The following is a 14,416-nucleotide window of genomic DNA, read 5'->3' as shown; positions in this document are numbered from 1 at the left end:
CAGAAACCTGTTGACAGTCCCTTTTAAAGGTGTAGCCAGTTTTTGGGCGGCTTTAAAGGGGTTTCCCATCATCTAAAACTATGTTAATAAAGTCCTATATTGTAAATAAAACTACTTTTTTCATTTCAATTAAAAATATTGCACTTTTTGGCAGCTAAATAACCACTTGTGTCCCTAGGTGTAAGTGGCAGCCCGGAGACTGTCCCGTTGCTGATGGGGTCTGCTCTCCTTCCTGAGCACTGCTGCTCCCTATAGATGTCTATGTAAATAATTTAGCCCATTGATTTCTATTGACTTAGCTAAACATGCTCAGAAACCTTATACTGTACATATTTGGCTTTTCATAGTCCTCTGTAGACTTTAAGTCAGTTGCCTTAAATAAAGCCCATCGAAGTCTATATTTCTCTGACGCCTCATTGGGGGACACAGGACCATGGGTGTTATGCTGCCTATCCATAGGAGGACACTATGTAGATGCAAAAGCATAGCTCCTCCTCTGCAGTATACACCCCCTGGCCGGGCCAGGCAGTCTCAGTTTTATCTTAGTGTCTATAGGAGGCACTTCCTTTCAAGGTTTTGTTATTTTTTGAGGGCGACGGTTTCCTTTTGGGACCGATCTCCCACTACCATCAACGGGCGGGAATGTGAAGTGTTGCCTACACGTACCCCCTCCCGCGACGCTGGATCCTGGGCTGGACGACGGGCTCCATAGACACCGATTTTCCAAAGCCCAGGGCAGAGGCACAATTCCTCAGCCCCTCTTTGCAGGCTCTGAGTTGAATATGGCACCGTTGTGACCGGATACGGCAAGCTGACTCTGCTATTGTCACTGCCTGAATTGAAGCAGTGTTTAAGGCGAGATCCCCCCTGACTGGTTTCCCAGACAAAGGGAGAAAAAGCTGTGCAGGAAAGGCTCCCAGGGCTGAATATACAGTATTTATGAGAAAGTCCCTGGCTAATGCAAGGAAGAGAGCCCCAGTAATCCTGAACACACAGTGTTAACTTTTCCCTAGCTTGCTGGCTGGAGAAGGGGGGAAGTCCCTCCTGTTTGCAAACTACTGCACAGATAATTTCCTGTGGCAAGGGGGAGGGGGTGGCTAGAGAATCACAGAGCTCAGGGACTCACGCTGTTTATTTGCTCTGTTTACTTGATCTAGCAGAAAAGCCGGCTGATAACCACCAGTGACACCTGTGTGCTGACTGAGGGAGAGGGAGGAAAACTATCAGAAGCTCCTTTCCCACCGTTTTTTACTACCCACAGCGGGGGGTGGCACAATGACTACTTCTTCGCGCTCTTTTAGCGCTAAGCCCCGCCCTCTGCGGCCGCGATAAGCCCACTTCCCCCCAGGAAAGCGTGGGAAGATCTCCAGCCATCGGCTGATTCTGGTAAGGTGGTGCTCACTGTAGCTCTGCTGAGCATTGCTCCCCCTCCTAGCATACTCCTATCACGAACATGCAGAATTCAAAAGGCACTAAGAGGGCTAAGGCTCACATAGTCTATTATTCAGCCTGCACTGCCTGCCACGCTGAGCTACCACGTAAACACACCTCTTCTCTCTGTGAGTCCTGTGCCCCTATAGCCCTCCAAGACCCCCCCTGCCACCACCGCCGCAACCGTCAGCCCAGAGCCTAGGGCTTCCAGCCCACCGGAATGGGCACAGTTTCTGTCCCAATCCATGGAAAAACTGTCACAGAACCTGGTGCTGGCTATGCAATGTTGTCCTCCACACCCTTCTGGGTCCCTGGACGGAATGCAGCCTGAGGATACCCCTATGGAGGATCCTTCTGTGGTAATCCGGGCACATGCTTCACCGGTTGCAGGGATCAGGAAAAGAGCACACGGCCGGGTGTCTCCAGCAGGCTCTCCCTCGGGAGCACATAGGGCAGGCTCTCCCACACGCTCCACGGCTTCTGAAGAGCTGGAGGAGGGAGAATGCTGTTTGTACCAGGAGGATTCCTTGGTTTCAGCCTCCCCAGATGATCAAACTGCAATAGACTCCCTTATAGCAGCAATCAACCAAACTCTGCATGTGGAGGATCCCCCATCCACTACCACTGACCATGCGGTCTCCTTTAAGAGGGCAAGGAAACCCCAAAAGGTTTTCGCTGATCACCCTGAGTTTCAGGATATACTCACAAAGCAAAGGGAGAAGCCTGACAGGCGCTTCGTTAACCGAAAACTCACGGAGTCCCGATACCCTTTTGCCTCACCTGCCCCTAAGGGCTGGGCCGATCCGCCCTCGGTCGACCCCCCCCCCCCCCCCCCCCCGGTCTCCCGCCTTACCACAAAGATGCCCCTGTCTTTACCTGATGGTTCCTCCATCAAGGACCCGACAGACAGACAGGTGGAGCACCTCGCCCGCTCTGCTTTTGAGGCTGCGGGGTCCTCCCTCTCGCCCTCCTTTGCCTCTGTGTGGGTCGCAAAGGCGATCTCGGTCTGGGCAGAATCCCTTAACACTTCGCTTGAGGAATCCCAGTTCACTCATACCTTCACAGAGGTAACAGCTCAAATTGCCTCTGCGGCGGAGTACCTCATGCAGGCCTCCTGGACACTGCTACCTGCGCAGCGTCATAGCCATCCGGAGAGCTCTCTGGCTCCGACAATGGCGAGCGGACTCTGCCTCCAAGAAGTCTCTCACGGGCCTCCCCTTTTTTCCAGACCGATTTGTTTGGCGAACGTCTGGACAAGCTCATTTCTGACGCCACGGGAGGAAAGAGTACCTCCCTCCCCCAGCTGAAGTCCAGGACGTCCTTCACCAGACGTCCACAGTCCTCGTTCCGCTCCTTTCGGAACTCATTTGGTTGGTCGACACCCCGTGCTGTCCACGCCACCAGCCGCGGACTACGCAGGGACCGACCTTCTCAGCTCTCCCCGAAACCTACTTTGTCATGGCAGCCTAGACCGAAACAGTCCAGGACTAGGGAGACTCGGCTACGACGTTTTCCCTCCTCCATGACTCCTTCGGCGCCCCGGAAGACACACTCATTGTAGGAGGTCGACTGCAGCTCTTTCAACACATCTGGGCTGCTGCCTCAGACGACAAATGGGTGCGAGACCTTGTGTCTTCCGGTTACCACATAGAATTTCGGACCCGACCCCCGAGTCGGTTCTAACAGCAGGAGTGATAATACCTGTCCCAGACGACGAGAAGTTCAGGGGTTTTTATTCCAACCTCTTTGTGGTCCCCAAAAAGGATGGGTCAGTTCGACCCATCCTGGACCTCAAACACCTAAACAAACATGTGCACGTACGGAGATTCAGAAAGGAGTCCCTAAGGTCCATTATTGCATCCATGGTCGAAGGGGAATTCCTCGCATCCATAGACTTCAAGGACGCGTACCTGCACATACCCATCACCCCAGATCACCAAAAGTTCCTCCGCTTTGCAATTCAGGACTCCCACTTTCAATTCGTAGCTCTACCCTTCGGCCTTGCCACCGCACCAAGGGTCTTCATTAAAGTCATGGCGGCCGCCATGAGCGTCCTTCACGCCAGGGGAGTGGTCGTTCTCCCTTACTTGGACGACCTCCTCATCAAGGCCCCCTCCTTCCGCGACTGCTCAACCAGCGTACAGATCACTGTGGACACCCTATCCCGCTTAGGGTGGCTAGTGAATCTGGACAAATCATCCCCGATCCCATCACGATCCATCACCCTCCTGGGCATGTCCCTGGACACCTGTCGGGGCTTGATCCTTCCCTCAGGACAAGGCGATCGCTCTTCAACGAGCGGTACGCTGCCTTCTACGTCCTCCGTCTCGCTCCCTTCGATTCAGCATGAAAGTGTTCGGTAGCATGGTGGCGGCTATGGAAGCAGTACCCTTTGCTCAACTACACCTCCGCCCACTGCAGCAAGCCCTTCTAGCGGCCTGGGACAAGAGCCCCTTCTCCCTGGACAGACATCTTCACCTGACGCCTTCAGTCAGGTATGCACTCCGCTGGTGGCTTCGGTCCTCATCTCTGTCGAAGGGGAGATCCTTTCTCCCAGTGAACTGGCTGGTCCTGACCACGGACGCCAGCCGCCTAGGCTGGGGAGCAGTGTACCAGCACCACACTGCTCAAGGACGTTTGACGCCCCAGGAGTGTTCCCTACCCATGAACACCCTGGAACTCCGCGCGATCTTCCTCGTGCTCAGAGCGTTCTGCCCTCTGCTAGCGGGTCGTCAGATTCGAGTCCAATCGGACAATGCGACAGCTGTAGCCTATATCAATCGGCAGGGGGGCACCCACAGCAAAGCGGCTTATCTCCGAAGCCCACAAGATCCTCAGCTGGGCCGAATCGACGAGATCAGTGATATCAGCGGTACACATACCAGGGGTAGAGAACTGGGCAGCAGACTTTCTAAGTCGCCAAGGCCTGGCCGCCGGAGAATGGTCTTTCCACCCAGATGTGTTTCTACACATCTGTACTCGCTGGGGCACACCAGACGTGGATCTAATGGCCTCAAGGTTGAATGCAAAGGTAACCGCGTTCATAGCCAGGTCACGCGACCCGCAGTCCATCGGCGCAGATGCTCTAGTCTGCTCCTGGCATCACTTCCGCCTGCCTTACATATTTCCACCTCTACCCCTGCTGCCGTGGGTGATCAGGAAGATCAAGGCAGAGGGAGTTCCGGTGATACTGATAGCACTGGACTGGCCCAGGTGCGCCTGGTACGCCGAATTAGTACTAATGCTCACAGACGCACCGTGGCGCCTTCCAGACATCCCAGACTTGCTGACCCAAGGGCCCATTTCCCATCAGAACTCCAGAGCCCTGACATTAAGGAATAACGTTTGGAACTCCATTCTATGTCTGAACTGGGTGCAAAAAACCTAAAAAACATCACTATGGGGAGATAAGGTATGCACACCAGTGACTATGGAAGGGGAATACATGCAATAGCAGAAATTGCCGTGTGAATACTGACATGAAAAATTCAATAGCTATGTGTAAGAATGAAATGTGAAAAATGGAACCTGCATTACTGCCATGAATATATGAATAAAGAGAAATTTAGCTACTGAATTGATCAATGCAATAGAGCCCCAACACTACGCCAAAGTATTTCTCTACGTTGGGGTCCCTAGCTTGTGTGTGTCCTCTCATGCAGTTAAAAAACTTACCGTGTATGGGAAGCTGAGACCCAGGCTATATATACGATGTGGATTGGCAATAGGTGTGTATGGGGAGGGTTCACAAACGAAAAACTACTAACATTAAGGAATAACGTTTGGAACTCCATTCTATGTCTGAACTGGGTGCAAAAAACCTAAAAAACATCACTATGGGGAGATAAGGTATGCACACCAGTGACTATGGAAGGGGAATACATGCAATAGCAGAAACTGCCGTGTGAATACTGACATGAAAAATTCACACAAGCTAGGGACCCCAACGTAGAGAAATACTTTGGCGTAGTGTTGGGGCTCTATTCCATTGATCAATTCAGTAGCTAAATTTCTCTTTATTCATATATTCATGGCAGTAATGCAGGTTCCATTTTTCACATTTCATTCTTACACATAGCTATTGAATTTTTCATGTCAGTATTCACACGACAGTTTCTGCTATTGCATGTATTCCCCTTCCATAGTCACTGGTGTGCATACCTTATCTCCTCCAGAGCCCTGAAGCTGACTGCATGGCCATTGAGACCTGGGTAATAACAAGAGCGGGATTCTTCCCCGCGGTTATTTCCACCATGATCAGCGCCCGAAAGCCTGCTTCATCCCGCATTTACCACCGTACGTGGAAAATCTTTCTTTCATGGTGCAGAGAAACTAACGTCCAGCCTATGCCTCTGGCCATCCCCAGAATTCTCGACTTTCTACAGTCTGGCTTGCAAGCAGGGTTGGCTCTCAGTTCCCTTAAAGGACAGGTCTCAGCGCTCTCAATCTTCTACCAATGCCGCCTGGCTCAAAAACCGCAAGTCAAGACCTTCACCAGGGCGTTTTCCATCTAGTTCCCCCGTACAAACGGCCGCTGGACCCATGGGACCTCAACCTCGTTCTGGACGGTCTCCAGAGGTCTCCCTTTGAACCCCTCAAGGAATCCTCCCTTTCTCTTCTGTCCTGGAAGGTAACGTTCCTGGTGGCAATTACGTCCATCGGAGCTAACAGCACTCTCTTGCCGCGAGCCTTCCCTGATCTTTCACCAGGACAAGGTGGTTCTGCGCCCCCTTCCGGATTTCCTTCCAAAGGTTCTTACCCTGTTTCATTTGAACGAGGACATTGTTCTGCCTTCATTTTGTCCACACCCAGTTCATAGGGTGTAAAGGTCTCTGCATTCGTTAGACCTCGTCAGAGCTCTCAGATATTACATATCCAGGACAGCCCCCTTTAGGAAAACGGACTCTTTGTTCGTCATTCCTGAGGGGCCTAAGAAGGGACAGGCAGCTTCAAAGGCGACTCTGGCTCGCTGGATTCGCACTGCGATCCAGGAAGTCTACCGCCTGCAACTCAAGCCCATTCCTAGTGGGCTGCGGGCTCATTCCACGCGAGCAGTTGGCGCTTCGTGAGCCATTCGGCATCAGGCTTCAGTGGAACAGGTGTGTAAGGCTGCGACCTGGTCTAGCCTACATACGTTTTCAAAGCATTACAGAGTCCATACCCAGGTTTCAACTGAAGCAAATCCGGGTAGGAAAATTCTGCAAACGGCAGTAGAGCACCTCTCTCAGTAGGCGCTCCAGGCTGTCTGGGACTGGTTCCTAGTCCTTGGGTTGTGTTGTCTTCTTTTATGTTTCCCACCCATGGACTGCTTTAGGACGTCCCATGGTCCTGTGTCCCCCAATGAGGCGTCAGAGAAAAATGGATTTTTGTGTACTCACCGTAAAATCGTTTTCTCTTAGCCATCATTGGGGGACACAGCACCCACCCTGTTGCCCTGTTGGGCCTTGGTTCTCTCAGTACCTTATTTGCTTTTGACTCTCTTCTTTTCTCATGTTCCTCTGTTGAGAAGTTTTTTACTGCTTTTTTTCTCCTCCTGCTTGTGTACTAAAACCGAGGCTGCCTGGCCTGGCCAGGGGGTGTATACTGCAGAGGAGCAGCTATGCTTTGCATCTACTTAGTGTCCTCCTATGGATAGGCAGCATAACACCCATGGTCCTGTGTCCCCCAATAATGGCTAAGGGAAAACGATTTTACGGTGAGTACACACAAATCCGTTTATTGGTGAGTGTTCAAACTAAGAAGCAGGTACTGTGTAGACATGACCATGATCAGTGGGATTAGACAACATCGTTCTCCTGCCTCATACTGGGACACTGCCATTATCAAGTCAGCCTTGTATTCCCAACCCAAGAGGAAGAAAACACAAAATAAAATGTAAATGGACCTACATGTGGGGGAATAGGAGGTCAGAGGAGTGAATGCTTTTTCGCTTCAGGTCTTCTGTCCCCCAATGGCACAGACAATGAAATAATTGTATCCATTGCATCCATTGGTATTTCTGCTTTTATCTTCTGCACAGACCTGGGCGCTGCACTCTCTGTCCGTGGTCATTGATTCCTCTGGACCCCTGTATTATAGCCATATAGAGCCGACACTGTCGCTTCTTATGACGGCACTGCTCAGCACTCCTCCGTCACATGCAGAGGTCCACCGCAGCTTAGGCCGCTGCCTGAGTGCTCTGCTCAATACACTTGGGCCAGAACTCCAAGGTAAATTGAAATTATGTTTTTATCTCTCTTGACTACGACCTTAATGTATATAAATGTATCATTTTTACCAATACTTGGGCAATTTGCATATCATGTAACTGCTGTGCATGCTTGTCTGCTAACAGCTAACTAGTGCCCGCGAGATAAGGGGGCTGCTCCCACCTCCAAAGTGCATGATGATGAACTATGGAGTCCAGTGGGACCATCCACTTATTGGACTGGGCCTCTCCTGTCTGTCTGCCCCGGTATTTATACGTGCGTGCGTGCGTGTCCAGAATTATTTGGACAGGGACAGAATTTGACCTCTGCCCAAGATTTGATTCAAAGTCCTCAATATGTTACTGACATGTAGACTTTCAATTTCAGGTGTTATCCTCTTCCACTTTTGGAGACTTTGTTAAATGCATTCAATTGGGGTGAAAAATAATTTTTGCAGTTGGGTTTCCTAAAATATTTTACGTCGTTTGTCTTCTATAGCATCTATGTTGCACGGTCTATTGTCTGTATTGGCTGTACAATGATTCTGCATTGCAGAATTCTGTATATAAGAGCCCAGGCCATATTTTAAAATACTTACCCAAGGGGCATCTGGTCGGATTGATGTCACTGCTCTCCAGTCAGGTGCCTCCTCTCTGCTGCAATCGCCGTCCTCCTTCTGAGGCCCGTGTGCATGACGCGTCCTTTGTCATCCACATAGGCCGGCATTGATGTCCTGCTCAGGCGCACTTTGATCTACCCTGCTCAGGGCAGATTAAAGTATTGCAGTGCGCATGCGCTGGCGATCTTTAACCTTTCCTCGCGCCTGCGCATTACAGTACTTTGATCTGCCCTCGGCCGAGCAGATCAACGTGCGTCTGCGCAGGACCTCAATATCGGCCTGTGTAGAAGACATAGACACGTCATCCATACTGGGCTGGGAAGAAGGAAGACAGAGATCGCAGCAGAGAGGAGGTACCGGACTGGAGAGTAGCAACACCCATCGGACCAGACCGAATACTGAATATAAGAGCTTGGTGGTGGCCACAGCTTATAGTCGCCAAATCTGATGACAGGTTCCCCTTAATAGTAATTGAGCAGACTTTTGTATAAATATTAGCGATATTTTTAATACTTGAATGCAGATATTTACAGACAAGGGCTGCCTGAAGACTGGCGTTTCCTCCCTTGAGATGCTTTGTGGCATTACTGTCTGTTTCTGGGCTTTTACTTTTGGCAATAAGGGATGCTCACGCTCAGTCGGGCTGCCGGCAGGTGATCTGGCATATGATGTATTATTCATTGTTACCTTTCAGAGGTATGTGCCCTAAGAAAATGACCTAGGGGTTGTCTGAAGCGAACAGTGAATTTCATACGGCACACCTTCCTATGTAATTCGTTAATGTAACTGTCTTTTTTTTTTTCTTACTTTTGATGACGATTCGTTTGAGTTTACCACCATGCACTGAGGATTCTGAAACCGATCCTCAACAAGTGACTGGGGCTGCTGTCCATCCTGCTGCTTTGTTTTCTGCCCTGAGAAGAAGCGTCATCAGTGGCGCACACTTATCACGGTTTAGGTCACTATGGTTCCCTGCGAACAGAAGTGACTACAGCGCTGCTCCTCAAGATGCTTTGTATCGGGATGCAATAAGAAGCAGCGGGAGTGAGTGCAGCCCCTGCACTACGATGGCGAGCATTTGGGAGAGTCCAACAAACCGTCATCAGATATAAAAAAAAAAAATAAAACCCAAAACAGACCAAAATGATAAATTGAAGTATATTAGAAAACCTTTCAGTATGAAATTTAGTTAGTTTCAGATAACCACTTTAAATGAGGTTTTTATGTTAAATGTATTCATAAAAATGTGTTTTTATTTTAATGATCCCTGTGACAATCTTTCACTCTTTGGGGTAAATTCTGAGACATGAGCCCTTCATTTTCTTCTTCTTGCTAGATGCAACAGTTGTGATAAAGTCAGTTTTCTCTGCTGCAGATCTAGCAGGGCTCAGAATACTGAGCTGTATAGCCCAGCACCACTGATTATCAGCTTTCTGTCAATATACATTGTACACCGAAGCAGCTAATCATTGGTGGGGGCATGGTTGGACTAGGTGCCATCAGACACATTGTCCTTTTAGTGATGATCTCCTGCTGGTAAAACACTGATTTTATTGAAAACCCAAAATGGTGACACAATGGAATCAGGGCCTCTGCCCCTACATCATGATACCCTCAGATTGCATAGCAAAAACTTGCTGACCGCTTCCCTTTGAATATTATATCTGCCTATTTCGGTTTTCGATTTACACTTTTCTTTTTTTGTGACTAATTTGCCACCTTTTATCATTTGTAGGCAGTGGAGAATTGGTGGCGACACAAAGGAAGCACTGCTTGCTGGCATGCTCTGTGATGCAGGAGAATCCAGACTGCTTGGTCCAGGCCCAGGGTATCTCCTGTTTACAGCAGCTTCACATGTTTGCTCCTAAACATGTCAATTTGTCCAGTTTGGTTCCAACACTATGTGTAAGTATGGCCTTCAGAAGGTTTTCTCTAGCGATTTAGCATGGTTGTATTGCAGTATTACCTCCTCTTCTTCTCATGTAAATGGAGATGGACATGTTTGTTTCTAGATGAATTGAAGTTGGCTCCAATCTTCATGAAACTGAGATTCTGCATAATCCGAATTGTCTGCCATTTACGTATTGTGTCTTCAGAGAAATGGCCGCCAGTTGGCTGCTATATTACCAAATTAAGCACAAGAATTTCAAAAGGCGTATAATCACATAAAGCTGTGTGTGAACAGTCTCAAACACCTACAGCTACGCATAGGACAACTCCAGAAAAGTTATAAACCAGGAGGACAAGGAGATGTGAGGTCAAATAAAAGGTACAAAATGTATTAGAGCAATCACATAAAAAATCCCAAAGGACTGATCAAGACAATCACAAACCATAAATAAAGAATACAATGCATAGGGAAATGTAATGGGTACAGGCACCCAAGTGTCACACCAAGAGGGGGACATAGGCACTTATAGGATCTGAATCTCCTGTCAACATTAACACACTTAGTAGCATATGCAAGCAGGTCCAGTGATTTCAAGATGTATGATACATGCCAACAAAGAGCTATAAAGTGCAAGAAGTCCGTCCCAGAACTGGACCATAAGGTGCCAAGGCATTCTTCACAAGACCAACCCCAACGTACGTTTCGTGTCTTAGATCATCCCTCAGTCATGGCTGGGCGGATTTCTTGCACTTTATAACATTTAGCACTTTGTTGGTATGTATTATACATCCTGAAATCCCTGGACCTGCTTGCATATGCAGCCACTATTCCCACTACAACAATGTTATTGTTCACAGGAGATTCAGGTCTTATAAGTGCCTATGCCCTTCTCTTAGTGTGACACTTGGGTGCCTGTACCCTTTACATTTCCCTATGCATTGTCTGTGATTGCCTTGATTAGCCCTATAGGCCGTTTTCTGTGATTGTTCTAATAAATTTTGTACCTTTTTTTTTTCAATTTTAAGATTTTATTGATTTTCAAAAAGCAAAACACAGAGCAGCTGACAATACAGCATATGCAATGCCAATACAAAATTAACAACTTCAGCAGATGCCTATGAACTAGAAGTAGAGTAGAAACAGAAGGAGAAAAAGAAGAAGAGACGTAAAGAATAGCAAGAAAGGGGGAGTTGCCCATAGGGGCTGATCCGAGAAGTTATTAGAACTCTGAACGCGAAATCCCACCACACCGGGGAACAAGCACAACGAGTACCCCTGGGATGTAGTTCTATGTCGTATGGCCATTTCTATCTCAGGACAAAATTTTGTACCTTTTTATGTGATCTTACAACTCCTTATCCTCCTGGTTTATATATAGATTACCAAATTGTAGAGCGCCTCAGTTCACTATCCGGTCCTCCACCCTGTCCGGCTTATTATTCCCTCCGGTGCTTAGCGTCTTCTTCACTCTGTGCTAGGGATTTTTCCATTGAGTAGGCCTCTGTGCTGTGCTCTCAGAAGGGGGAAAAAGGCTGGATGAGAGCGATGGGCCAGGTGGTGGGCTGTGGCAAGACCGGTGAGGGGCGAGGTGAAGATTATCATGTAAGGCTTAAAACTGATTTCTTACTCAAGGCCCCATACAGCCAATGAATAGGGGATGTACACATTGGACACAGTCTCTGCATTACCGCTGACCAACACTTGCATTTGCCCCAGTGTCTATTTCCTGGGCTCACAATTAGACCAACTTCATAAGATCCAGACATGAATAGATGGCCAATACAGGACCGGGGAATACCATGTATTAATGACTCGTGGTTTAGCAGTTGCTCATCACACATTGATGGTGTACCCCATGAAAAATTGCGAAGAGGACAGACAAATGTATATTTAGAGACTGAACCGTGACTAAGCCTCCCTCTCGTAGACCCAGGTAGCACACAATGGGAAGACATGCCACTTTCCTCCACAGAACGTTTCCACCACCACTCTTGGGACTTAAATGGATTGTCTGGAACTTTTACAATAATGGCCTATTGTTGGGATAGGTCACCAAGATCAGATTGTGGTGGTGCAACACTCGTCACCTCTGCCGATCAGTTTTCGTGGACTTGCTCAGTTGCAGAGCTGCGTAGAACGCTGTCAACTGTATAGTGGCTGACCTAATAAGGCTGCTTTCACACTACGTCTTTTTAACATGCGTCCTGAACGTTTTTTTTGCTGCAAAAGCGGATCCTGCTTTTACAGCAAAAAACGCATGCAAACGCATGTGTTACTTTGCAGGATCCTGTCACTGGATGTTTAGGGGCGGGCATTGGAGTCATGTGATCGGGAGTGAGGGGAACTAAACGTGCCAGACTGGGAGCCGGCTTCTTACAACTGCGGAGGTTCGTAACCAAGGTAAACATCGGGTATACTTGCTTGGATACCCGATATTTACTTTGGTTACGAGCGTCTGCAGCTGCTAGGAGCCGGGCTCCCTGCACACGTAACCAACGTAAACATCGGGTAACTAAGATAAGTGGTTACCCGATATTTACCTTGGTTACGAGTGTCCGCAGCTCTCAGGTGGAGGAGAGGGAGGGGGAGAGTCAGAGAGGGAGGAGAGAGAGGGACTGATCACGCGAGACTGGTTCTGGGCATGCTCAGTAGAGCAAGCAGGATCCTGTCTATCAGCATGCCAGCGTTCACATGCGTTTGCATGCTGTTTAGTCAGGATCCAGCAATTTGCAGTATTTGGACGCAGCTCAAAAACGCTACATGTAGCGTTTTTGAAAGATGTTAAAAAACTGCAAGTCGCTGGATCCTCACTATAACGCTCGCAAACGCAGGCGAACGCATGTTAACGCGAGTCCATTGCAAATGCATTGAAATGAAAACGCATTTGCACTGGATCCGTTTTTGCGTTAAAAAAACGTTCAGGACGCATGTTAAAAAAGCGTAGTGTGAAAGCAGCCTAAGTTGCAGATGTGCAGCACTCGACTATACCAATGACAGAGCTGTGCTGTGCAGCTCCACAAATGATTACTTCTGGCAGTACCTATCCTAAGGTAATGTACAAGTCCTAGACAACCCCTTTAAGAGATCTCCTTTTTTGTATTTTATTTTTTATAGTGCACTTTATTCGCACTTACACTGATACTTAGTACTTGTTTCTTCCATGTCTGAAACGACAGCTGTGATAACTAGCTTTAGATCTGTTGTCTGTGTTTCACAAACGGCCCATTACTGAGCATCTAACATATGGCACATTAATAATGTATAAACTGTTTCCTTCTATATCAAAGTTAAAACTGTGCTCCTATTATATTCACTATATAGATGATTGAAAAACTGTTTTAGGGACTGGAAACAAAGGATGATTGGAAATGGTACATTGTCTACCATTTATCGTACAATGTTCGGTAGGTACCGCATGGATCAGTTAAAAGGGAACCTGACACTAGATTTGGGGCCTATAAGCTGCGGCCACAACCACTGGGCTCTTATATATAGCATTTTAACATGCTATATATAAGAGCCCAGGCCACTGTGTATAACGTAAAAATCACTTTAATACTCACCTAAGGGGCGGTGCGGAGCAGATTGGTTGGATGGGCGGTTACGTTCTCCGGGTGCGGCGCCTCCTCTTTCGGCCATCTTTGTCCTCCTTTTTCTGAAGCTAGTGTGGATGACGCGTCCAACGTCATCCACAATATCCGGCACTGAAGTTCCGCGCATGCGCACTACAATACTTTTTTCTGCGCTGATCAGGGCAGATCAAAGTGCGCCTGCGCAGGACCCCAGTGTCGGCTTGTGTGGATGACATAGGACGCGTCATCCACACTAGCTTCAGAGGACGGAGGACAAAGATGGCCGAAAGAGGAGGCGCCGACACCAGAGAACGGAACCGCCCATCCGTCCCATCTGCTCCGCACCAACCGTTTAGGTGAGTATTATAAAAGTGATTTTTTACGTTCTACACAGCGGCCTGGGCTCTTATATACAGCATTTTAACATGCTGTATATAAGAGCCCACTGGTGGTGGCCGCAGCTGATAGGCCCCAAATCTGGTGACCGATTCCCTTTTAATGTATTTGTGGATAGGATTGAGAGTAAAGTGTTAAGTCTTTGCTGATGACAAAAAATTTTATAGAATAATAAAATCTGAGCTTCACAGTATGATGATCTGGTATATAGCACTATATAATATATGGTAACTGGCATTTAAATGTTGCCTGGCTGTCTTACTGGAGCAGTGGCTGCGGGGAGAAAATGAAGTTCTATTCTCCCTGCAGCCACTTGGTT

General features: G+C 48.2%; 1 protein-coding gene across 4 annotated transcripts in view; it reads left to right on the top strand.

Annotated features, from left to right (window-relative positions):
* The window catches only part of HEATR5A (HEAT repeat containing 5A), a 175,883-nt gene that overhangs the window by 96,933 nt on the left and 64,534 nt on the right, over window positions 1-14,416 (top strand). For all 4 annotated transcript variants that reach the window (XM_075330385.1, XM_075330383.1, XM_075330384.1 and 1 more), the window contains exons 19-20: window positions 7,451-7,640; window positions 9,974-10,143. In XM_075330385.1, coding sequence (XP_075186500.1) covers window positions 7,451-7,640; window positions 9,974-10,143 — 360 coding nt within the window. The remainder of the gene's footprint in view (window positions 1-7,450; window positions 7,641-9,973; window positions 10,144-14,416) is intronic.

The sequence above is a fragment of the Anomaloglossus baeobatrachus genome, chromosome 12 (genome assembly GCF_048569485.1).
Source record: "Anomaloglossus baeobatrachus isolate aAnoBae1 chromosome 12, aAnoBae1.hap1, whole genome shotgun sequence".
NCBI lineage: Eukaryota > Metazoa > Chordata > Amphibia > Anura > Aromobatidae > Anomaloglossus > Anomaloglossus baeobatrachus.
The sequence above is the reverse complement of the archived record's forward strand: the minus strand, read 5'-3'. Positions and strand labels throughout refer to the sequence as shown.